Source organism: Coffea arabica, chromosome 4e (genome assembly GCF_036785885.1).
Source record: "Coffea arabica cultivar ET-39 chromosome 4e, Coffea Arabica ET-39 HiFi, whole genome shotgun sequence".
NCBI classification, from domain to species: Eukaryota; Viridiplantae; Streptophyta; class Magnoliopsida; order Gentianales; family Rubiaceae; genus Coffea; species Coffea arabica.
In genome coordinates this window covers 2,415,998-2,439,571 of record NC_092317.1, presented here as the reverse complement: position 1 = coordinate 2,439,571, position 23,574 = coordinate 2,415,998, and the positions used below count along the sequence as shown (strand labels likewise).

The window sequence follows — 23,574 nt, the reverse complement described above, 5'->3', positions numbered from 1 at the left end:
TGTATTTAGAAAAATACAGCGGGTACCCATTGGATATCCAGATTCATAAGGATTTGGGTTTGGACTTATTTTTTTCAGACCCATAAAGGTCTGGGTCAGGATCCAATTAAATTTCATGAGTCTGGATCTGGATCAGGATCAAAGGGATCCAATCCAAATCTTACTCATTGACATGTCTAACCGTTGATCGTTTTCAAGTTTTCTTAACTTCTTATAAATCGTCCACCAGCACTTTGACTTTTGTAAAAAAGTGACATGTTGTTACCAATTTAGCCAATCATGTTTTGGTCGGTGTACGTGTAAGCAAAGTCTATTGTTACTTGGGAGCTGAAATTTAGACGGGTAGAGGTGGATTTCGACTCCATGCTAAGACCCCAATTGGTACAAGAAGGAAAGAACCAGGTAGGTGCACTGTAATCTCATTTGGCGTATTCATGAGTTACTTACTTAGTCATGATTGGAAAAACAGATTAAATCACTTTTGGAGAGAAGGGAATTCTTGTGCAGTCGTTCTAGCAAAGGTGAGTTTGAGCATGCCATCGGAACTCAAATTATTATGGGATCCTCCTGATGAAATTTGGCCTTTACTATTTTCAGATTATACGGGACTGACGTGTTATTTCTTTGTAGTTTCTGGTTTTATAGCCTCCATATATAAAAGAAGCCATTTTTCACTAAAGTGTTTGCAATCTTGCGGATCAATGTGAGAATGGAGAAAGTTAGAGCAGTCACCCAATATTGCAACTTCACATCCACAACTTTAGATAAACCCGATTAAAATACAACCATCCACTCGTCTAACCTTTAGGACTCCAAATCAGCCAACCATGAAGACGGAGTATAACTCTTGCATATACGATGCTAAACAAGATTAGTAGTATTAATTAAGAGAGAATTAAACCTAAATTAGGAAAGAAATACAAAATTCTTCCATCGCTCAATGCTCTGACCTGTTTTGCTGCTTCATTCTTGAACATGCACCCCACGTTGCCTCAACAATTCATCAAAACAGAAAGTAAACTAGCACGAAGTCCATTACCAACCAAATAATCACCTTTGAAAATAATTAAAAAGTATTTGTATTTTTATTATTTCTCCTCGTCAAACAGCTGCATAAAATAAGAGTTCGTTCCATTCATGATTATTAGCAAGTAGTTGCGGTTCTCTTCTTGTTCTTCCGCACGTTATTTCTTTAGCAACAAGAGCTAAGACAAACCATTTTTCTCCACCCCCACCCCCCCCCCCATGATGAATCCGTGATCCCTGCAGATAACTTCTTTCTCCTGTTCTTCCCCCGGCCCCCTTCCTTCAATTTATTCCATTGCATGAAGAGCAGTGCTCGTTGAATGTTGCAAGGATGGTTCGAGCGCTAGAGGAAGAACAAGAAACCTTGAGGTCTCGCCTCAGTCATTTTAATGGAATGCAAGAGGATGCAGGACGACCAACGCGCGGTTTGACCCGCGAGAGCTGTAATATCAAAGATAATGAGGATTCATTCTCTTCCTCGAACGATCGCGAAAAGCAAAGAACTGGGAATTCGCTCGGCCGCAATGATGGAGGTGCTTCAAGCCCCAAGTCAAAGAAACCCTCTGGCAAGTGCTTCCTTCTCCTGAGCCCGTTATTCTGCATGTGGTCCATGGAGGTTCTAGAAGAGTCACATTTAAGGGATTTTTGTATCGGACGTATCTTAACGTTTCTCTATAAAACGGTCCCAAAAATACAGAGAAGGATTTGTTTTTCTAAACCTGAGGGAGCTTTAAATTCTGGTTTTTTGTTGAATTCCGCTGGCAGATACGATATTCTTTTTTCCTTTCCTTTTTTTTTTTTATTCCTGCTTTTTGTGCGTGTTTTGTTTTTGCTGTAATTAAGCGGTTTAAACATGTTGCATCACATGACATATGCAATAAACTCTCCAACAAAATCTAGAATGTCATGGAGGAAAGAAAGGATGTGAAATTAATTAGAATTGGAATAGCAAACTTTCATTCTTTTGAAGAAGAAGTCAATGTTTGGTTTAGTTCTTCATTTAAAAAGCTGTCGAGCCTTATATCATAGTCCTGTATGTTCATGAAATATTACTTGTTGGCTTCCAGATATGGAACTGATGAAGGAGAAGTTCGCGAAGTTGCTCTTGGGTGAGGATATGTCGGGTGGAGGAAAGGGAGTTTCATCAGCTCTAGCATTGTCAAATGCAATCACAAACCTAGCAGGTAGAGTACATCCTCATTTTCTAATACATTGACAATGCTCTACCCTGCACCTGTGACTATTTCTGTATGAAATTCTTTTTGGACCATAGTTAATTGCAAATCAAGATTTCTATGAATCTCATGAGATCCTCAACAAAATTGATCCTTTTTAAACCACATGCAGCTTCTGTCTTCGGAGAGCAAAAGCGATTAGAGCCCATGTCACCAGAGATGAGAGCAAGGTGGAGAAAGGAAATTGATTGGCTCTTGTCTGTCACAGATCACATTGTTGAGTTTGTTCCTTCCAAACAAGTGTCTAAAGATGGAACTAACATGGAGGTATGCCTTCTATGTGTGTGTGTGTGTGTGTGTGTGGGGCATCCATGCATTCATGCTCAATTAAAGAAATGTAGCACCTACATATCCTGGAAGGATAATACATCAACTTACTCTTTTATTTTATCAGGTTATGGTTACAAGGCAGCGAAATGACCTTCATATGAATATTCCTGCCTTGCGAAAGCTCGACGCAATGCTTATTGTAAGATCATAGCTGTGAAATTTTCTTATTTTGCCTATCATCATAACCTTAAATATTGTGACCAACTTTGTTCAATTCTTGTTGTTGTGTGAAACAATTTTACAGGATTGCCTAGACAACTTTAAAGATCAAAACGAATTCTACTATGTGTCTAAAGACTCTGACGAATCACAGAAGGGGAAAAGTAATGCTAGGAAGGATGACAAATGGTGGATACCTACTCCTAAAGTTCCGCCTAATGGCCTCTCTGATGTTGCAAAGAAATGGTTGCAGTTTCAGAAGGAGTCAGTCAACCAAGTCCTTAAAGCAGCCATGGCCATAAATGCCCAAGTCCTTTTAGAGATGGAGATCCCTGAGAATTACATAGAGAATCTCCCTAAGGTAGAAGGGAAAGATATCCACGATTCTGATTACCATCTTGTTAGATGATACTGGTTTACAAGCTTTACTGATATTTATCACTTGTATAATTCGTTTTAGAATGGGAGAGCGAGCCTTGGAGATTCAATCTACAAGAGTATAACTGATGAGCACTTTGATCCTGATTATTTTCTCTCCATGGTGGACTTATCATCAGAACACAAAATTCTTGACCTCAAGAACAGAATTGAGGCATCTGTTGTGATCTGGAGAAGGAAGATGACTGCAAAAGATGGAAAGTCATCCTGGAGTTCAGGTGTAAGTATGGAAAAGAGAGAACTCTTCGAAGATAGAGCTGAGACAATCTTACTCATTCTTAAGCATCGGTTCCCAGGAATTCCTCAGTCTTCACTTGACATTAGCAAAATCCAATATAACAGAGTAAGAATGCTACTAACTTTATTCTGATCTCGTTTTCATTTTCATCCATTCTTTAATTCTATAACTGACCAAAAGCAGAGGGTATTCTGAATGCAATGAGTAGCAAACATATTCTACTTTTCAGTGGTCTTGACCAAGTTTGATCTCTCAGGATGTGGGGCAAGCCATTCTGGAAAGCTATTCAAGAATAATAGAGAGCCTGGCATTTACTGTCATGTCACGAATAGAAGATGTTCTTCATGCTGATTCTCTTGCAAAAAATCCATCTGCTGGAGAACCAAAAAAAACCCTAAAGAAGGAAACAATAACTTTGGAGAGCATCCCCAGTGCTAAAGAAGAAGCAGACAAACTAAATTCAGCAGAGACACCAACATCAAAGACACTTCTAGATTTCATGGGTTGGTCACTGGATCAAGGAGAGACCGAAGTAAAGAAAGACGTGAAGGAAGAGGTGTCCAAAGACAACGATTTGAAGATTTTGAGCAAACCACCAAATATTGCCACCAACAAGAAAATTTCTTACATAGAGAGACTAGAGCACTTGGGTGGTTCTAGAAGTCCAACAGCGCGTCACTAACCAAATTTTGTCCCAGATACCAAATTAACTTACATTATTAGAGGCAAGGACTGACCAGCAGAACTCTTCTCGAATGTGAACAGCATTGGACGTTTATATTCAGACGAATTAAAGCCATATAGGATTTGATACATTTTTCCTTTGTAAATATGGAAAAGCCACTAGAGCTACTGGCTTCAAAACACATTGGCTATGCTCACTCTGTAGATGAGATCAGTTTGTTAAAATATTTTGGTCTTGTAATTTCTAACATTTCAGTCATACTTTCCGGCTTCATGACTCCAATCCAGAATAACAGGACTGCAATGAGTATCTGCAATTTGCATTTTCCAAGGAACAACCCTCACCCTGTCAGTTTAAATCTACAAATCATACTACAATACAATGCTGTACTGGGCTGCACATTTGAGGAGAAATAAGCAAGCATCAATTTCCATCTTAGAGGAAGTCAGCGTACTTTCAGGTTAAAGAGATTGGAACTTTTCTGCATGAGAAGCCATTATAGAGTTGAGATTCAAACGAGTCTCATAAAAATTTCCAATTGAAGCAAGACAGACGAGTAAAATCTCATCCAGGAGATTGAAGATGAGCAACAAAGCAATGGTGCCCCCAAGTAGTAAACAATCATTGTGATAATAAGCAGGCACACGATTACGCTCCAGAGATACTTACAAGCTTTAGAAGGTACACATGAAGAAAATAAAAATGCTTTTAAAGCTTTAACTGAGAAATAATTAGATTTTGCCACGGGGCCCGGGTTTAGGGGGAAGTTGAGGACCCCTTTTGATGGGCAGATAATCTGGTGATGCGGTAGCACTCACATAAGCAAGCAAGGAGCCACCTCCTAGTATCAAGAATTTGAGCAGTAAACCTCTCTTGGTGAAAGGAGCTGCAAATGTCTCAAAGAACTTGCTCTGCAACCACATATAGATTCATGTGAGAAAACCTTCACGGAATCTAACAGCTGCTGCTGTAAATGACCAAAACTCAGGCAAATGCAAGGATGTCGTAAATTACTCCACAATCATGAGGAATGCTGCCCTCACTGCCTTCAGAATATCAAGCAGAGGTTCTCTTTTCTTGCTATCAGGCAGCCATGAATATAGGGTTCTTATGGATACTGGAAGGCACATATTTTTTCTACTGAATTTAATCTGAAAGCAGGATGGAAAACTCTCTCTCTCTTTTTTTTTTTTGCAATTTTTTTAAACTAGAAAGCATAATCCTTACTCTGTCTCCTCATGATCCTCTAAACCCCCCCCCCCTCCCCAAAAAAAAAAAGGAAAAATTCATGTTATGTTTTTCAACTTCACCCTCAATCTATGCCCTTGCAGAAATTCATCAAGAAAAACCTACTACAAGCAGTTGGCCTATCTCTATCTACAATCCAGCTAACTCCAGCACAAAGCATGCAACTTTTCTTAAGCCCCAAATGAAAACTGCACATGGACCATTAACAACCAAAAAATGAAAGAAACATTCATGCTTGGTTTCAATTTCCACAATTTTCCCAAATAGTGAAAGACTCTTAACACTAGAAATTGCAAGTGCGCATGACAGAATGAGCCACGTGAGTACAGAGTGACGCAGGCGTAAATAACTAGCTAATTACTACACTGTTCTATCGCCATATCAGAATTTCCAGCATATTAATTAATGCGTTGCTCCACCACTCATCAAGGGCACACAACTCTAATGAATTGATGATTCTGATTCATGAAAATATACCTGGAGGGAGTTGTACGGTGAAGGAGCATCTGACCCATACAAGTCCCATTGGCCAGTCGTGTTGCCCAAATCCTCCAAGTCAAAGTAGACACTCTTCTCACCGTACTTTGCTACCACCGGACCAGCCCTACAACAAACCAAATGCAGAGTAGCTACAAAAGCTTAGCCCATAATTTGGGCAATACTAGAAAAATTAGCCCAATTAAACGTCTTTATTCTCAAACAACCACTAAAACAGAGTGAGCCAATACTAGTTCTCAAAAGTCAGGCTGACGGGATCACACCAAGACTAGATTCTTGAATGTTCTTTACCTGGTTCGGGAGGGTTTCAAACCAAGAGAAGAAGGCTTGACATGAAGCTTAGTTCCAGCAATGGAGCTTCCAGCGAGACCCTTAACAGCAGTTGGCTGCACGGCAGCAAAGGTAGCTAGAGATGCCATGGCCTATCAGTCTAACGAACAAAACTAATTTTTTGATTCCAAAACTGGCAATTGGTTAAATGCGGATGCTTTGAGCTTTTGAATTTTTTGCAATGGATTTCAGGATGACAAATGGCAAGCTGGGCTCCCTTGGAGAGATATGGGATCCCATTTGAGTGGTGAGACGTGGATGATAGCTGGATAAGCCTATCCAATGTCGTTCAACGGAGGATTACGACTATACTACAGTAAGGACTTCATCCTACAAATCACAGGGTAAATGCCTTGCAAACTGGAAGCGTAAGTCACAATTGAATAAAATTGAAATTTCAAATCTGTAAGTGCCGAAAGTATTTTAAGTTGTTAAATTGATCAAATTACATGCATTTGACAACTAATTTAATTATAGAACTGAATTAAAATATCACACAAAATATTGTATTTTTATCTTTAAACAAAATTCTTTTTATTTGTGTATTTGGACAAAAAGAAAAAATTGTTTTGTGTGAGAGAGAAAAATAACGAAACAGTTGAGAGGTTGGGTTTAAGTGCGCGCGCGCGTGTGACTGTGTATTATATATGTGAGAGCTCTAGTATGTGTGGTTAATTTAGGAAATTCATTTAAAAATTTACTTAAAATTTTATACACAAGTTAAGCAGTGCTTAATATATTAAATGATAAAACAATTCTATTATCAAACATGTTGAATTCAAAAAATATTTTAATCAATTAATTTTTAACATCACGTAGAGTTATCAAACAATGGTTATCAATTAATTTTTTTCTATTTTTTTTCCTTCTTTTGTTATTAGACCCAAATTTATTTCAAATCTAATTGTTAGGTCTAAAATTTTTCCAGGTCATGGGTCTCTCTCGATTGTTCTCATCATCATTATTAAAACTTAAAGCCACTAATTAGCAAATCTAGCGATTGCAATATGCATAGAGAACTACAATGATTTATCTTGTTAGAAGATAATTTGAAAATTTCTTATATTTTTCAGATCTATTCAAAATTTTTCAGATATATTATATTTATTAAATTGCAGATCTAATCCGTTATTTCTAGTGCATGTTTAATCTGTCATTACGGCAATGATATAAATCAAATCGAGTTGAACGATTTTTAACAATTCGTTAATTAAATTTGCTTTTTATCCAAAGAAAAAAAATAATAGTGTCTTTATATTACCTCAACTCTAGAATTAGCGGACTTGAGTCTAGAATTTCTAATTCATGAAATAGAGTCTAGAATTTCTAATTCATGATGCCTCAACTCTAACCACTAAACTAAGGTCTTCTCAGTAATTTTCACTTTGAATTCTCTATGGTTGAATGAGATTTTGCAATTGTTAATAGATTGAGGCATAATGGTTAGGGGTGATCAAAATTAATGTGAATTCGTGTGGTGGGTTTTTGTGTTTGTTTTTATTTTATTTCATTATATTTTAATTTAAATAGTGGTGATAGTGCACTGTTTTTTTTTTCCCTTTTTTGGTTTAAAGGAAAATTATTGTGGTAAATGTGCCTATCAACTAAAAAAAGGTCAAAAACTGTTGTGACTGAGAAAGAGTGAGTTGGTAGGAAAAATTGTTTTGAAAATAAAAAAAAAGGATATTTCAGAGAATTCAAAAGGATTTTATTTTTGATGATGTCAGCTTTTTTGGGTTTTCTATTGTTATCCAAACGGTGTAATTAGAAGAGGGGTAAATAGTTAATCAAACCAGAGGGTCTAGCTGAATCTGTGATACAGCTCATGGAAGGTATGTGAACTTATTACAAATGTAAAATAATTCCAATAAAAAAGGTAATACGTAAAACCAATTCTGATTTTTATTTGTTACATAGGCATTGGCATGCCCTTACAAATTGGTACTCTTTATTACTCTCCTCATATAAACTTCAATTATATATTGAAGTACTCAATACTTTTGAAGTAAATATTGCAGCAAATATTTAATTATTGAAGTAAATATTTCATATTTAATTATTGAGATAGATATTGTAAATAATCAATTTAAAAAATATTTTTATTATTTATAATATATTAATTAAATATTATACCGAATACTTGGTAGCGCTCAAGAAGCTCACGAGCCCACAACATACGTAGTCGAACTTTGAACATAAAGCTTACTTGAATAGTTCGAATTGGCCCCGGGGTTAGATCACCCGGTCTGCGGCTGGAAAACCACTCGCAAGGTCGTGGGATCGAACCTCACCTAACGCCTGGGTGCGGTTGGGGTGGCGCTGTACTCCAGACGCAGGGGATTAGTCGGGCCGCCTTCGGGTCTTGACCCGGACACCCCTGTGTTGAAAAAAAAAAAAAAAAAGAAGTTCGAATTGGATTCAAGCCCGATCAATCGATGAGGAGCTGCTCGATTGCTCTGCTGTCTGCACACCGAGTCCGAGTAAAAAAGACTTGAACCTGCCTTATCCAAACTCCCCACCAGCGCTCGAAAGATGTCTGCAACCTCTGCTTTCCTCCACGTTCCGTTATCCCAATTCAAATCCCTCACCCTCTCCACCCCATTTCTCCACGGATCCACCCCAATTTCCCTTCTATCTAAACCCTCTTCTTCTCTCTCCAATGCCCGCACTTCACCCCTTACAGTTCTCCCCCCAATTCGAGCCATGAAATCAATGCAAGGCCGAGTTGTTTGTGCCACCAATGACAAAACCGTGGCCGTGGAAGTTACACGCCTCGCGCCGCATCCCAAGTACAAGAGGAGGGTCAGGAAGAAGAAGAAGTATCAGGCTCATGACCCTTTAAACCAATTCAAAGTTGGGGACTTTGTGCAGCTTGAAAAGGGCAGGCCCATTAGCAAGACTAAAACTTTTCTTGCTGTCCCTGTTGTTGGAAGGAATGCGCCCAAGGCGAAAGAGTTGGTCCCGCAGGAGCTTGGACTGAAGCTTGAGTCTGACCAGCAAAATCAGATTGAGGGCTCTGTTGGTACTTGAAAAATCTTAACTTGGATTGTGCCATTTTCTTTACTCATCCAGCTCTTGAGATGGATTTTTCTGTCTGATAGCTGATTTTTTTTAGTTTTATGTAATGTGATGGATTTTGGTTTTGGACTTATATATTTTGCCCGGTTATGGACTTTGGTTGTTCAGAGATTTTTGCCGTACAGTCATGATCATAGGTTGATTTACCTGAAACATATATGGTATCCTTAGAGAATAGAAGACGTAAAAAGGAACATTATCGACTACTTGCGGCTTCAGAGGGGCTCAGAATGCTGGTTTAGAGAACAAGGCTGGTCCTTTATGACTCCTAACCTTTAAATTGGTTAATAACTGACGCTTTTCTGAGAAAAAAAAAAATTATCCTTTTCAGGTTCAGCTAAATCCTTAAGGATTTCTGTTATCGTCGTCCTTTTTGTCCTTGTAGATGACATTTTTTCCCATAAGGTGATAATACTACTTTATGATGGAGCTAGTAGTCGTGCAATTCCCAATTTTGCCAAATTCATCGAAACCTGAAAAAGAAATATATAGAGAGAATTGGTGTATCTTTCTGCCATCTGCTATATCTAAGCCTCAAGTGAGTCAGGTGAGATTTGAGAGATTTATGCTTGTCCTCTCCTTCATTGGTATTAAAAAAATTTGTATTGTGATGAGTTGAAGAGTTTAAAGAGGGCAAGGTTTTGGAAGAGTATTGCGTTTGTAGGTATGAATTAACTATAGCAAGGGATCCTAAGTATGCCACTGGAGGACGTGACTCCATACTTGTTGATGTGTAGACACTTGTATGTTGGAATCGATTCTTCTCATTAGGAACTTTGGAAATCATGAATAATGAAAATGTAGGAAAGGCAGCTAAACTGGCATATTCCTTGTTATAAAACTCATGTGATAATCACTCTCCAGTATTTTTTGTAAGGAGCTGCAATGCCTTCTATTTCTTTTGTTGCTATGCATCTTAAAGCTATTTTCGTGGTTGCCTTTATATAAACTATTGAGTTACAACATGCTAGATTGCTACATGGATGCCTTGCTCGGTCGTGAGACAACTATTAAGCCCTTTTCTCTCCAGTGATTATGCACATTGGGTGAGACCAAATCAAATATCTTTGTCCGTTCTAGCCATTTTGTAATTAAGACTTCAGACAATTTCACTAATAGTAGGGAAGGAATATACTCTGAAAGATGTGCAAATAGGAATATCAGTGCATTCGTAAATATCACGCCTGGCCTAGACAGTTGGGCTCCCAAAGGAGAAAATATAATAGGACAGCACATACATAAAGGTCAGCACATCCAAATAGAAAAGAGAAAATTGAGCAACTAAAATGAACAAAATGCTTTCCACAGTTTCTATAACCAAAGGGAGTAATATGTTTTACAGTCAAGTAAAACCTATTCATTTAACCAGGATAATCATCAATCTTCACAGTTCAAGCTTGCCTTGATCTTCTGTAATGTACATGATATTAAGGTGTTAACTGATTCTAGAGATTCTACCGAAGGTTTTGCTGTTGGAGAGTTACTAGTTAGGATTTGAAAAGCAATAGTAAGTAGGGATCCTCCTTCCGAACTCTTCTCTTCCAGCCTAGATGTGATAACCAGAGGCCTTGATTCCACTCCATCCAAAAGAATTGAGAAACCTGAAGGTAGTACAGCAATATTGCTGGAGTCACAGCCCGTCATAACTGATTGCATGCTACTAATATCCACTGGGGCATAGACCACCATTGACTCGTAGGCATTTGTGCAGCTATCTTGGAGCACCCACATGCTGTTGTCTTTGGTTTTTATTGTCTGAAACAGGGTTGAAACACAACATAGTTTGATGTTTTTAGTGCCCTTATTCTTAAAAGGACATTAGGAAAGTAGAGGGGTTGGGGATGCGAGGAGGAAAGATGTGGTGATACAAAATCTCCTCATCTTGGGACAGATGACTCACTTGGATGGTGACGGCATTCCCTCGATCCTGCCCTTTGGCCAAGTTTGCAATGGATTGTGCTGGAGCTCCATTTAACATCATGTCCCACTGCAACATATGCAGCGAAATGAGTCAACCATCTTGACTTGATTTAGTTTAGAACCATAGAAGTTTATTTTGATGTCTTGAACAAGGAGTGCCAAACCTCATTGCGACGGGATTCATCTCTTAGGAAGTCAAATAAGTCATGGTGAGATACTGGTAGCCACACGGAGGAAACTGCACATAGAATTACCCCAAGAGGTTCTCCAGGGTCATTCAAGTTTTTCCTTGAAGCCACCCTAATGTCATCTCCACTTTTACTAGTGATTTTGCTCCATGTATTATAGCTTGATGCACCTGGTGCACGACAAAAGCTTACTGTCATTCTGTGCGCCAATTTCAGTATGCTTTTCCTCCCAGCGAGTGTGGCAACTCCTAGTTTAGTAATTCAGAAATTTCAGGTTAACATTCATATAGCCCTAAATCATGTAAAGAACTCGAATAGAGGCATTAGCGATTCTGAAGTACCACTGGAATCTTTGGTAGGAACATTTGTTGCCATAAAGAACGCAAGCCTTTCACATTGTAGCTGCAATGTTGTCATCCAATGCCTTGCACCAAAAGCTAGACCACTATTTACTACTGCGCGGTACAAGGAGTGAACTGTACTTTTCTGACATTCCAGATGCTCTACCCAAGTCACCTGAGAAACCATGTAAAACAGATCCACCGGAACTATAATTGAAGTCTAATTAATTTTTAGATGATTGAGCAAAATGAGTCCAGTATCAGATTCAGAAACTTGATTAAGGAAGATTACCTTGCAGTGGCCATTTGATTTATCCTCAATGATGCAGCCAGATGGACGTTTTCTGCATTTTGTTAGGGATGCATCAACGCTGTCTTCCACTTTGTCAATCGAGACATCAACAATTGCCCATTGATCCGCACTTATTTGTTTGGAATATCGGACAAAATAGACTTCTCTTGTGGGCACCATTGGAGTGAGCATTTGCAGCTCCGCAAACATCTGCAGTGGCCAGTAGGGTAAAACTACTGTTTAGGATCTTTCTTGGGCCCAGTAAGGAAGCTTTCTTATGCAAAATTTTGGAACTTACCTCCATATTCACATGGATGGATGCAAGTCAGACACACAATCCCACTACTTCGGTCCTATTCTCAGTTAAGTTGATACCATGTTTCAGAGTAAGTTTACCGTCGAGGTGCAAAGTTTAGGAATGACCATGCACAAACCATGCGGCAGCAAAGTGAACTGTTCAACGATTTCAAAGTTGACATCGACGGTCAACTGTTTCAACTCTTTGATTACGATTTAGAATTTGGGATCTGCACTTCTTATCAAAAGATATGGATTTGACATTGCTCCTGGTTCAGTTATGCTATGAGTTTTCCTTTTCTTCAGCAGTGGACCAAGGGTAATGAAATTTTGGGAGCACGTAATTTCTCTAGAGCGTGACTATCTAGTTGATGAGAATAATAAGAAATCGAATGAAATTATTGGTAATGGAAATAATTTACGTCCAGTCATCAATTGATTCGTGAAATATCATGACTTGACGTGACCAGACAGGCTCGTTCTTTTTTTATGAAAAGAAAATACGATGTAAATCAATTTGATTAGAGGAAACTCCTCAACTAGATCCATCCTTCTAATGATTATCAACCAAAATTTACGTGGAAAATACAGATGAAAAAGGTGCTTACCAGCTGAACTAGTCCGTCTCTGTTAGCCCCTTCACCCATGCATACAACATCAACCGTAGCTGCCTTTGAAACCCGGCCGGGGAACATTTCTTTCCACTGATTCTGCAAGACAAAAATACACAAAATACTGCTAGTAAAAAACCATCTCTTGACAGCCATAATTGCGAGTGCAAATGGAGATCAATCATGCAATTTGGAATTTGGAGAGGGGCAAAAACATCCTCAGAGTTTACCACATCCATGAAGCATTGAACAAGCCGAGGGAGCTCAACAAACACAATTCCAGTCTCCCTCGAGGCCTCAATAGGTCTCTTAGGCCCCGCGTTATTTGCATTCTCAAAGGGAAATTTTTTCATGTATTCGTCATAGTTAAGAATCTCCCTTCCACTTTCTAAACTTCGGATCCATAGAGGTTGTCCTAAAGTAGCCATTTGTTTAAGCTCTTCCAATGCTTGATTGACAATTTCCATTATTCGCGACTTTTCCAGCCCGAATATGCCACTGTAAAACTCTAAGCAACTCCTGTTCTCAAATTCGTTTCCTGCTGAGCAAGATGAATTGCTCGGTGATGTTCCAGGGGTGTATCTCCCAAGAGCTGCTCTAAGTTTTTCCACCTGCAGCAAGTCTTCCGTTAAAAAAAAAAATTAAAAAAAAAGGATAATTAGGAAATTTTGCATCTTGTGTAATTCTTTATTTTTTAGTGACTAAGGAAAAATAAATACGTTAAAGATTTCTGGGGACCTCGGCTTTAAGTCTAGCATTTTCAATTCGTAGCTGTTGTTCGTCGGAGGCTGTAGAAGGACCCTTGGCGGATGTAGCAAAACCGCAGCTAGGACAAGAAGCTTTTTGAATGGTCTCCCTTAATGCTTTATTCTCGTCGCGAAGCTTTTCCAGTTCCGTTTTCAACAAGCCATTTTCATGACGTTCCTGAATAGCCTGCATTAGCCATCCATATTGCTACATCTGTTATATATAGGACCATGATCCCTCAGATAAGAACACAGTTAAAATCAATAAACCTGTTCAAGATCAAGAACTAATAAATCATCCAACTAGCAGGAACACATCATAATCAGTTTTCTCGTTCCTTTATAGGAAACAAATATTTATAATGTGCTAAAAGTGCATGCATACCTTGATTTGGGTTCGACGATTTTGAAACCAAAATTTGACTTGCCTAGGATGAAGGCCTAATTGCTTGCTAAGCTGTTGCCTTTGCTTCTCATCTGGGTGGGGCGACTCCTTGAACAAACTGCCCATTGAAGCATACGTGTAAAGGGATACAGCATTAATTATTCATGGACAATAAAAATAATAATGACTGCTAGAAAAAGTCCAATATCATATGGGGACATGCATGCTCAACATTAATGGCGGAAAAATGTATGTATAGTACTGATACGCGACAGAGAAGCAGAATATACAGGCCCAACTAGATACACGTACGTTACGGACACCAAAAAAATAAAAAGGGATTTTTACTTACGTGCATGAGAAATGCACTTTTTATAATTTATTCTTTTACTACTGAATTAACAAATAGTATGTGATTGGAAAGGAGACCTTAAGCCGCTTATAATTAAATAACAGCATGCTAAGATCGACAAAATTTATTCTGACATCTGACCCCGACTTTTCATCTTTACACTAGTAATCTTCTTGTTTTTTTGACAGCTATTCAAGTCTTAGAAGAAGCTTACCTTACATGTGTATTTATTAATTAGCCCAAGAAGTGAACCAAATTTTCAGCAAGCATCAATTTTGTAAAGTTTCTGGTCACCGAATCCTAGTAATTAACCGAGATAAATATATGTTGCATCAAATTAAGTTAAAAGGTAGTCTACAAATTTCTTACTTAATTAGAAATATAAGGTTTTAGTTGACGCAGTGGAATAATAATCATAAGAATGTGTTATTGTATGTATTGTACGCTAGTACAAACAGTCTAGAAAGAAGAAAGAAGGAACATACGCCTCCATTTCTCTAATTTGTTCAGCGGTGTGTCTGTGATATTTCTTTCTCTTCTTTTTCTTGTTGTTTTGGTCATCCTCACCACCGTCATCTTGCTCTCCTTCGCCTTCATAATCATCCATATCATCCGACCTCGACCTCAAGGGTCCAGAATTTTCACTACTGATTTCCACTGTCTCTTCTCTCCTGCCTCCTCCTGCTGCTGCTGCTCCGCCGCCGCCACTTCCTTCATCTCCCTCCTCCACTTCCAAGTTGGCGGCCGCCGCACCACGACGAAAAATCCCAGCCTAGAAGAACCGCAAAAGAAAAAGGGGGGGGGGGGGGGGGGGGAAGCAAAAACCATAAAAGCTTGGTTAGAAAAGTTTTGTCTTTCCGCTGTCCTTAAAGGCTTAAAGTAAGTGCAAAGGATAACAATTAATTATTAAAGAAATGGTAGAGAAAAATAGTACAAGGCTAAGGGAGAGAGCAGGAGACGGGAAAAAATCTTTGGTTTGAGAAGTTGGAGGAGGATTCGACATGTCCAAAACGCCCATGTCACTCGTGGGCTTCTTCTGGGGTTGATTGAAGGGGCTTCTCTATGGTGGAAGCTTTCAAATATTCACAATGAGATTTTGTTTTCTGGGCTAGTGTGTGTTATCTGTGTGTGACACCCGGACATGGGAAGAAAAGAGGGCTGGGAAGGGGGTGGGGTCTGCTTGATTTAAGGATATAAGACAAACGAGACTATAAAGACACAGTTAATTTGTGAGAGGGAGGGAAAACAATAAAGATCGTTGAGACAGGCGGTGGGGCTGGCAGAGGTTGACCGTTAGATATGGTAGCGAGAATCCTTTCCATACTCAACTAACTTTTTCTTTTCCCTAGTTAACTACCCAACTTTTACTGTCATAGTAAAATTTTTCACCGGCAAATGTAGATCGAAACTGTTCTTGTCCACTTGAATGGTTGAATAGCCCAGTGTTCTAGCTTTTTGGTGGATGACATTTGTCTACCTGTTGAATGTTCCATGGAGGTCTAATCCAACGTAGGAGTAATTCAGCTCACTGTCTGGGTCTCTACTATTTCTTGGAATGGCGTCCAAGACCAGAGGCTAGATAATCGACGGAGACCAGAATGATTAATTACAAAGAAATCGGGCGGCCACATATTGATAGGTTTTTGCCATTACACTGTAACTTGGATATATTCTGCATGCAAATGAATGAATTTCAAGATCTTGATGTTTGTTTGGCCTTCAATGATCCTCCCGTTTGATGGACAAACGAAGCTCAGTGTTTCAAGTGAACCACACGGATATTAATTATTATAGCATGTACGCAGTGCTTTTGCTTGTTATATAGTTTGCCAAAGAAAATTTGTTGATTTATCGTTGGGACGAAATTTTCAACATTATCAGGCCTGAAGTATGAAATTCAAGATTATCCGCTTTGGCAGATTGAGCAAAGGCCAAATCCGGATCAATAATAAGTTTCCACACAAAATGAGAATGAGAAAATTGTGCGTAGGACCTCTTTTTTGGCATTTTACTGTAAATATGATGCGGCATGTTACTAGTGGTTCAAGATGCCAGTAGTGTGAATTGGAATATTGAATTTCTATTTTGAAACTTATTAGTTAGTAGCATCTTGTTGAGTGAATAAAACTCAGAAAAATCTCTCATGCACATGAATTTCGATAAAGAAAAACCTCTCATATCAACCCGTAAATCCCAATAAAAAAAAAATTAAAGATAGATGTCTGTGCAGGTAGTCCATGAGTCAAACGTATTTATTCATAGGATAGTATCTCACTTAAGAGCAGGTACAGAAAATTTGGGTTTGTACATTCTTGATTTAGTCATTTCATTATATACATACATGTTGGGGCTTTCCTTCTCGATTAGGAAAATAGGGCTAAGCTGAGGCGTAGGACCTCTTTTTTGGCATTTTATTTGCTCGATCTTTGATAATGTGCGAATCTACTTTACTACTTGACTATATCTAATGAATTCATCTAAAACTACACGTTGCCTTGTATTATTATTTAAATGATCTCTTGTTGTCTAAAAAACGCAACCTAATTGGTACGAATAATAGTCGAATGATCATGAGATTCTTGATTCGACTCTCGACCCTCCTTCCACCCTTAGGTCTTGGTTTGACTCTCAAAATCTTCCCTTTCTTTTTAACTTAATAAGATTTGGAGTCTCTTCTTGAACTATTAAGAAAAATAATTTCTTGTTTTTTGTTTTCCACCTTTAGAAACATATGGCTTCAATATACAACATATCACTTGAATAAAAATCTATCTTGAACTTTAATACTTTTCTTGCATTACTGGAAAGGTAATCATGGGTAGATAATCTAGTCAAAGTGGGAGGTGATAAATGATAACTGACCGAATTAGGGAAGCAAACTATTGTGCAGATTTCATGAGCAAATTAGGAGCTTCTCAAGATGAAGAGTTCTTTTCAGTTTTGCGATCCTCCTGCTGCTGTGCTGATGGGAAATTTGTGTAGATGATGTTAGTAGTGTTAGAAGAGTTCAAATTTCTCAGATTATTGTATCAGAACCAAGCTAGTCATTTATGTATCCTCCTTTCTGTTTCCTACCAAATTATTATAACCAAAAAAAAAAAAAAAAGGAACACTTCAAGTGTTGTGACCGTGTGAACTTAGTGGTATCTTTTATATCATTTAAAGACTTTTAAGTAATCAAAGCCATTATGGATTTGCCTCCAAACTCCACATTGACAAGTATATATTTGTGGATGTTGCTAAAGTCATTTCTTAATCAAGTAAATCACAGACTTTGGGGAGGATACCAAATAATGGTTAGAGAGAACACTGTCCTTCGCACTAATGATTGCCATTTCTATGTCCTCAACGAATTATACTAATGAATAAGAACCATGATTAGAATATCATTCTGGCATAGAAAATATAAAAAGTTTTGGATATTTTCAAAAATTGGTTCAACTGGTTAAAACTTAAAACTCACGCTTCCTTAAACAGAGAGCTTGGGCTCTGCAATCGCCTCTCATTCATTTAAGGACTCGTTTGGGCTAAACTCTTGATCTCTCATTTTCAAACAAAATATGTACCGTATTAATAATTATCTTTTTCTTGAAGCAGAGTGTCGTGTCCTTTATAAAGTGTCGGACTCATTCACTAGTGGATAAATTCCACTTTGCAACCTTCGACTATACACGAATTTTCACCTGTGTTCCTATACTTTAAAATAGGACACTTTAATTCCTAAAATATAAAATTTATCACACGTAAATAAAATCGTTAAGGGAAGTGAGACAGATTTTATAATTAAGTGGAATAAATTTTATAATTTAGAGATTGAGTGGAAAAGATTTTATAGTTTAGGAACTAAAGTAAGATTTTAAACTTTAGCAACTAAAGTGTGACGCATGATATACTTTAATGATTAGTGTGTCTCATTTTAAAGTTTAGTAACCAAAATGGAAATTCAGATATAGTGAAAGGTGCAAGATGTAATTAAGTCTCATTCGGTTGAATGCTTAATACGAAGTTCGCTAGCTGGGATTGATGAAAGAAAATGGTTTTTATTTTTGACTCATTATTGAACAAATGTTCATGCAACGTGAGGCAAAATTAAAACAATGGGTTTTTCTTCTTTCCTTTTAAGGTAAGAGCTTGTTTATGGGTGTCCTAAGGGCATATGTTAATGAATGTGTTATTTTTAAGAAAGGTAAAGACAAATAAAAATGTCATTAAATCTAAACGATATAACAAATGTGTGTACAATTATTGACTAATTGTACGTTTCAACGAGTGCCCTCGAAGCAACGTTGGACAAATATACACACACATATATATATATATATAACGTATAGCTGTACTAGCACCTTGTCAGCTAGTACCCAAAACTTGTTAACTGAATCTATATGAGTAGAATCTTAAAATAGCAGCTAGAGACCGCAGGCCATATGCCAAGAATAGAGTCCCTTTAAGCCATCAAGCATCTCAGACTCAGAACTGCGCTCGTTGAACTTGTGGGTGAAACATGTATTGTTGGACGCTGACGAATTCATATATACAAGAACAGCCCAACGAACAAGAGATATTAGTACTTTTTTCTTCTTGGAAAAATTAGGTATTGAATACTCTTTTGTTGGCACATAATGATAAAGTCTGGCAAAAAAGAAGCACGTAAATTCATCTATTAGACATACAGGGGACATATAGACATGGTCTGATGCTTCCTTTTATGTCTTTGATAAATATAGACCCATCCGGATGTGAGGACTATGTTAGTTGGTGATTTACAAGAATTTCTATAAGCGATTTATGTTCCGAAGGCATGTCCTGATGGGTGATGGTGAGCAGAGCCAAATCTATACAAACTTTTTTCCACCAAAATATATATATATATATATATATAGATGTGGTCTCTTTCCTAGCTATAGCTATCGAGGCTTGAGCATTAGCAAGGATTTTGAAGCTAATCTTGTGTTATCTTTAGCATGCTGAAAATCTTCAATTACACGTATGTAAAAAAGCAAAAATAAAGTTGCATACTTTTATCCCCTCTGAACCCGTAACATAATTTTGGTGGTTATTTCACAATTCCTATGTCACTAATTGTGAAATGAAATTTCACCATGCCGACAATGCATCATATCTTCTCTCCCTTTCTGTCAGTTTAAGTGCTTCTTGAACCTTAAGTTTGGGTCCTTCTCCAAAAAAAAAAAAAAAAAAACTTAAGTTTGGGCACCTGCATGGATTGGTGGTAGTTAGGAATGTGTGACAGACTTGACTTGGTGAACAATCCATCTAATAATACAGAATGGGTTGTTCGTTTTGCATTTCTTTAATTGCTGCAATAGCCATCTATATAATTACTCGAACCAAACGTGACATGGCGCTGGAGATGTTTTGTCATATCCATCTTCATACCAAATTTGACCCCCAGAAAAAAAAAAAGAAAAGAAGTCAAGGTCTGTTGTAGGCTTGAAATATACTCCAAGAATTAATTTATACGTTGACAAATCTTGATCATTAAACATTCTGGAAACACTAAACATATTATTGAAGACCACACACAGTTCACGTCACCAAAAATGAATTATACAGTCATATACAGTTTTGGAGGTCCCATCAACAAAAGCTCCGAAAGCAAATAGTAAATGCTAAAAACATTGAAAATATGCATTGCGGAGTCGGAAAGAAAAGCATGAAAATGTCGGAATGATTAAGGATAGGGGGTGATTTATACCGACAGCATTAGAATGGAAAAGACCAGAAAGGCTAAAAAGAAAGAAAAAAAAAAAAAGAAAGAAGAACGAACCAGAAAGAGTACTTCAAAAGTGGAAATTAAGGAGATCTACTGTTTAGGAAAAGGTTCAAACACTAAAATTAGTGGTGCTCTGTACCTGGACAGTGTCCGCATGAAATTAAGGTCTTTTGTAGTGATAATGAGCTAAAGTTGAGTGGCAAATGGTGAGTTGCTTTAGCAAGAAAAAAAAAGAAAAGAAAAAGTTTTCCCATTGACCAAGGAAAGAGGAAAAGAAATGAAGGTCGAGACTTCGTCCCCAAGTTTTCAATCACAAATTGTTGATGTTAAAACTTAAAAGTAGGCTGTCAATCGGGCCTAATGAGCCGGGCTTTGATGAGTTCAAGTTCAGCTCATTTAATTTGAATTATTTTCGGGTTTCGGGCTATGAGTTTCGGGTTCGTAAATGTGAAGCTCATATTCACCTCACATAATATTCGGGTTGTGAGCCTTAATCGGGCTTAGCCCAAGCTCACTTATTACTCCTTAATTTTCTTAATATAATTACTATAACTATTAAGTTGTAAAACTAATTTAACATTTACAAGACTATAATATTAAAACTAAACATGAACAAATAATAGTTCTTAAAACGTATATAAACCAAAAAATTTTCAACAATATTTATATTTAATCCATTCAAAATGCATGAAAAATAGTAATAAAACATGCGATCATAAGCCAATACATCTTTAAAAGTTGAAACTTTTTTTATAATCTTGTGATTTAAATCCAAATATACTTGATGATTTTTGTGTTTGTAGACCAAAAAAAAATCAACCAATATTATGCCAATACAAAAATTTACTCAACCAATAAGAAAAATTAGAGATTTAGTTATGCATTACCAATATTGGCTCTCAAGAAAGCTCATGAAAGAGTTTTTAGATGTATTTTTGTGTTTTGTAATTTATGTATATATTTAGTATTTAGTAATATTATATTTGGATATATAATTATACATAATATCAAAATATAAATATTATATATATATAGGTAATTAAAGGGCCGGGCCTATATCGGGTTTGAGCCTAATAAGGCCCAAGCTCGGCTCACATTTAATTCGGGCCTAATTTTTAGGCTCAGGCTCAGACCGGCTCACTAAATGATCGGGCTCGTCGGGCTTTCTGTCGGGCCGAGCGAGGGTTGGCCCAGCCCCATTGACAGTCCTACTTAAAAGCCCTATGAAATCTCAGACCCCCTTTTTTTTTTCTTTCTTTCTTTCTTTCTTTATATGAAGCCCTTCTCTTGTCTTCTCTAAAATCTTGAATCGTATTTAAAACTTATACTATAAAATATTTATATTCAATATTTACTATATTTTTGGCCTCGCCACTGATGTTGGATGCAATGACATGCGGCGCATCATGCTATAATGCAAGAGAAGAAATTCATGAGGGGTAGGGTTTAAAATGGCAGGACGCAAATGACAAAAAAATATTTTTTTTTTTTATTATTATTAGTCGTTTTTAGAGAACTGCAGCAATGCAATGAAATTGTAAAATCGGATAAGCAGCATTAATTACAGTTGATAGTTGACGTTTTTTTTTTTTGGGAAATTTTACCTCTTGATATCCCAAAAAACGTTTTGTTCTCCGTCATGAGTTGCTGTGGTTGTCACTTGTCGCCATGCAAAACACACGGGGCAATAATGAATGGAGGACGCCATTTTACCCGTAACAATTGCAAGAATTTGAAACTACGTACTAGGAATGAATTCTTGAATTGTGGCCCAAAAAAAGAAAGAATTTGTTGAAATATTAGTAGGTTGTTTGTGCGGAGGACCATTAGGTGTTGACAAGCAGGTGAAGTGGTAGTTTGGGAACGTGGAAGTCAGCAGGTAAAAGGTTGCTGTCAAAGAAAGAATGCGTTACGTTTGTGCTCATCAGAGCTGCACTATTAAGTAAGTACCAGAAGATGATGGTAGTGAAGAAATGGAATATTGAAAGGTGTTAATAATAGTAATATTAGTAGTAGATTAAATGGATTGGAGGCAATTGGTCGGTCACTCGGTTGGTTAAAAGAGACTTTGTTGATGAGCCACTTTTTTTTTGTTTTTTTTTGGTCAATTGTCACTTTATCTATGGTATTTTACACTATTCTAATCTAAGGGAGAGAAACAACTGGATCTAGGGGCACGATAGGAATTGAATCACCATCAAACCAAACAAAAAAGTGTCTGAATTTTTGACTTAATATAACAATTGATGAGAAATAAGATTACCGAACCTTAAATGGCTGAGTGGTGGCCGCCAGTTCAAACAAAGGCCGGTGGTTGTTGTTGATGAGTGCCTGGACACCTTTTTTATATCCCTCATTCATGAATGTAGTTGCTTTAAAATGAGGTCATTCAACAGAGATCAAAGATGGAATATATTTCATCTCATCCATTTGTCTCTTCTAAGTAATTGAAACGATTTTAATGGGTTTTACTCTTTTGCCCCTAGCTACCCATCTCCATCCCTCCCTCCACACTTGTCAGCAGAAAATTCTAACCTTAACCATAACCATAAATACAAAGGATTCCATCAAGGAAACATGAAGAACCCCTTAAGGGCATGAATATCTATCTAAATGCCATCTTCTTCACAGTACATGAATACAGTAAAACGTTTTTGTCCCTCTATGTATTTTGGTCTGTGTGTGCTTCAATTATATATATATATATAAAAAAATTGCCCAATCAATGTAGTATCTGTTTTACACTCAAAAAATAAAAATAAAGAGTTCTGGTGTTGGAAATATATATAATTTAGCCAAAACATAAATTTTGTGGTTCAGTCCATCAGGAGTGCTAATATGCAAAAAGAGAGAGAGAGAGAAAGAGAAAGGGAGAAGATTTTTAAGTTTCTATTTATGATTGCATATACGGATCTCAGACAGCTATCACAATTGAAGATAATTGTCCGAGAAAATTTACAGCTCTGGCAGGAAAAGCTGCTAAGTTGGACCACCGTAGAAGAAAAAACAAAGGGAGAGCAGCCATCCATCAATATTTGGGGACCCGTCTTAATTAATGTCCAAGGCAACTAACATCCTATGGACATCTATCGGTCCACAACGACCTCTTTGGCAACAGTAAAATTAACCATCCTCTGGTTATTAGTTGCTTATGCTTCTTGTACTCTGATGTTTCAACACCACAAAAAAAAAAAAAAAAAAGAAAGAAAGAAAGCGTTGCTACAATTCCAAGATGGACCGAAAGGACGGTTTCTTATCTTAAGCAATTAATTCCAATATTGACACCTTCGTTTTCTGCTTACTGTACACACTGCAGGGACCTACGTTCTATAGCGAAATATTCAAGCGGGAAGATTCAACGGCACCTACTACTACTGAGTACTGACCTCAAAATTCAGTTACACTGTACTAAATAAAGATTCCAATAAAAGGTTGATTTTTTTTCT

At 37.4% G+C, this 23,574-nt stretch overlaps 4 protein-coding genes across 5 annotated transcripts; 2 read left to right on the top strand and 2 right to left on the bottom strand.

The window, feature by feature from the left end:
- The first annotated feature begins 1,351 nt into the window (after nt 1-1,351).
- On the top strand, nt 1,352-4,225 carry LOC113741816 (rop guanine nucleotide exchange factor 12). Its single transcript, XM_027269459.2, has 7 exons — nt 1,352-1,592; nt 2,094-2,210; nt 2,374-2,528; nt 2,656-2,730; nt 2,836-3,111; nt 3,211-3,531; nt 3,683-4,225. Exons 1-7 carry the CDS (start codon nt 1,358-1,360, stop codon nt 4,106-4,108), a joined length of 1,605 nt encoding a protein of 534 aa, XP_027125260.2. The 5' UTR covers nt 1,352-1,357; the 3' UTR covers nt 4,109-4,225.
- Nucleotides 4,226-4,615: 390 nt separating this feature from the next.
- On the bottom strand, nt 4,616-6,380 carry LOC113741817 (photosystem I reaction center subunit VI, chloroplastic). The gene is made up of 3 exons (XM_027269460.2): nt 6,149-6,380; nt 5,837-5,963; nt 4,616-5,022 (listed from the first exon to the last, which is right to left on the bottom strand). Exons 1-3 carry the CDS (start codon nt 6,274-6,276, stop codon nt 4,843-4,845), a joined length of 435 nt encoding a protein of 144 aa, XP_027125261.1. The 5' UTR covers nt 6,277-6,380; the 3' UTR covers nt 4,616-4,842.
- Nucleotides 6,381-8,619: 2,239 nt separating this feature from the next.
- LOC113742216 (small ribosomal subunit protein uS17c) lies at nt 8,620-9,372 on the top strand. Its single transcript, XM_027269989.2, has one exon. The coding sequence runs from the start codon at nt 8,720-8,722 to the stop codon at nt 9,215-9,217; it is 498 nt and encodes a 165-aa protein (XP_027125790.1). The 5' UTR covers nt 8,620-8,719; the 3' UTR covers nt 9,218-9,372.
- A 1,180-nt stretch (nt 9,373-10,552) lies between these two features.
- On the bottom strand, nt 10,553-15,563 carry LOC140003768 (homeobox-leucine zipper protein GLABRA 2-like). Of its 2 annotated transcripts, none has more exons than XM_072047110.1 (11): nt 15,332-15,563; nt 14,883-15,169; nt 14,046-14,163; nt 13,653-13,847; nt 13,145-13,525; nt 12,912-13,013; nt 12,007-12,216; nt 11,715-11,889; nt 11,350-11,543; nt 11,166-11,252; nt 10,553-11,020 (listed from the first exon to the last, which is right to left on the bottom strand). In XM_072047110.1, the coding sequence occupies exons 1-11, from the start codon at nt 15,413-15,415 to the stop codon at nt 10,643-10,645; spliced, it is 2,211 nt and encodes a 736-aa protein (XP_071903211.1). In that variant the 5' UTR covers nt 15,416-15,563; the 3' UTR covers nt 10,553-10,642. The 2 variants fall into 2 exon arrangements, with proteins under 2 accessions (XP_071903211.1, XP_027125787.1); XM_027269986.2 differs by having other exon boundaries at nt 11,350-11,621; nt 15,332-15,561.
- Nucleotides 15,564-23,574: the final 8,011 nt, after the last annotated feature.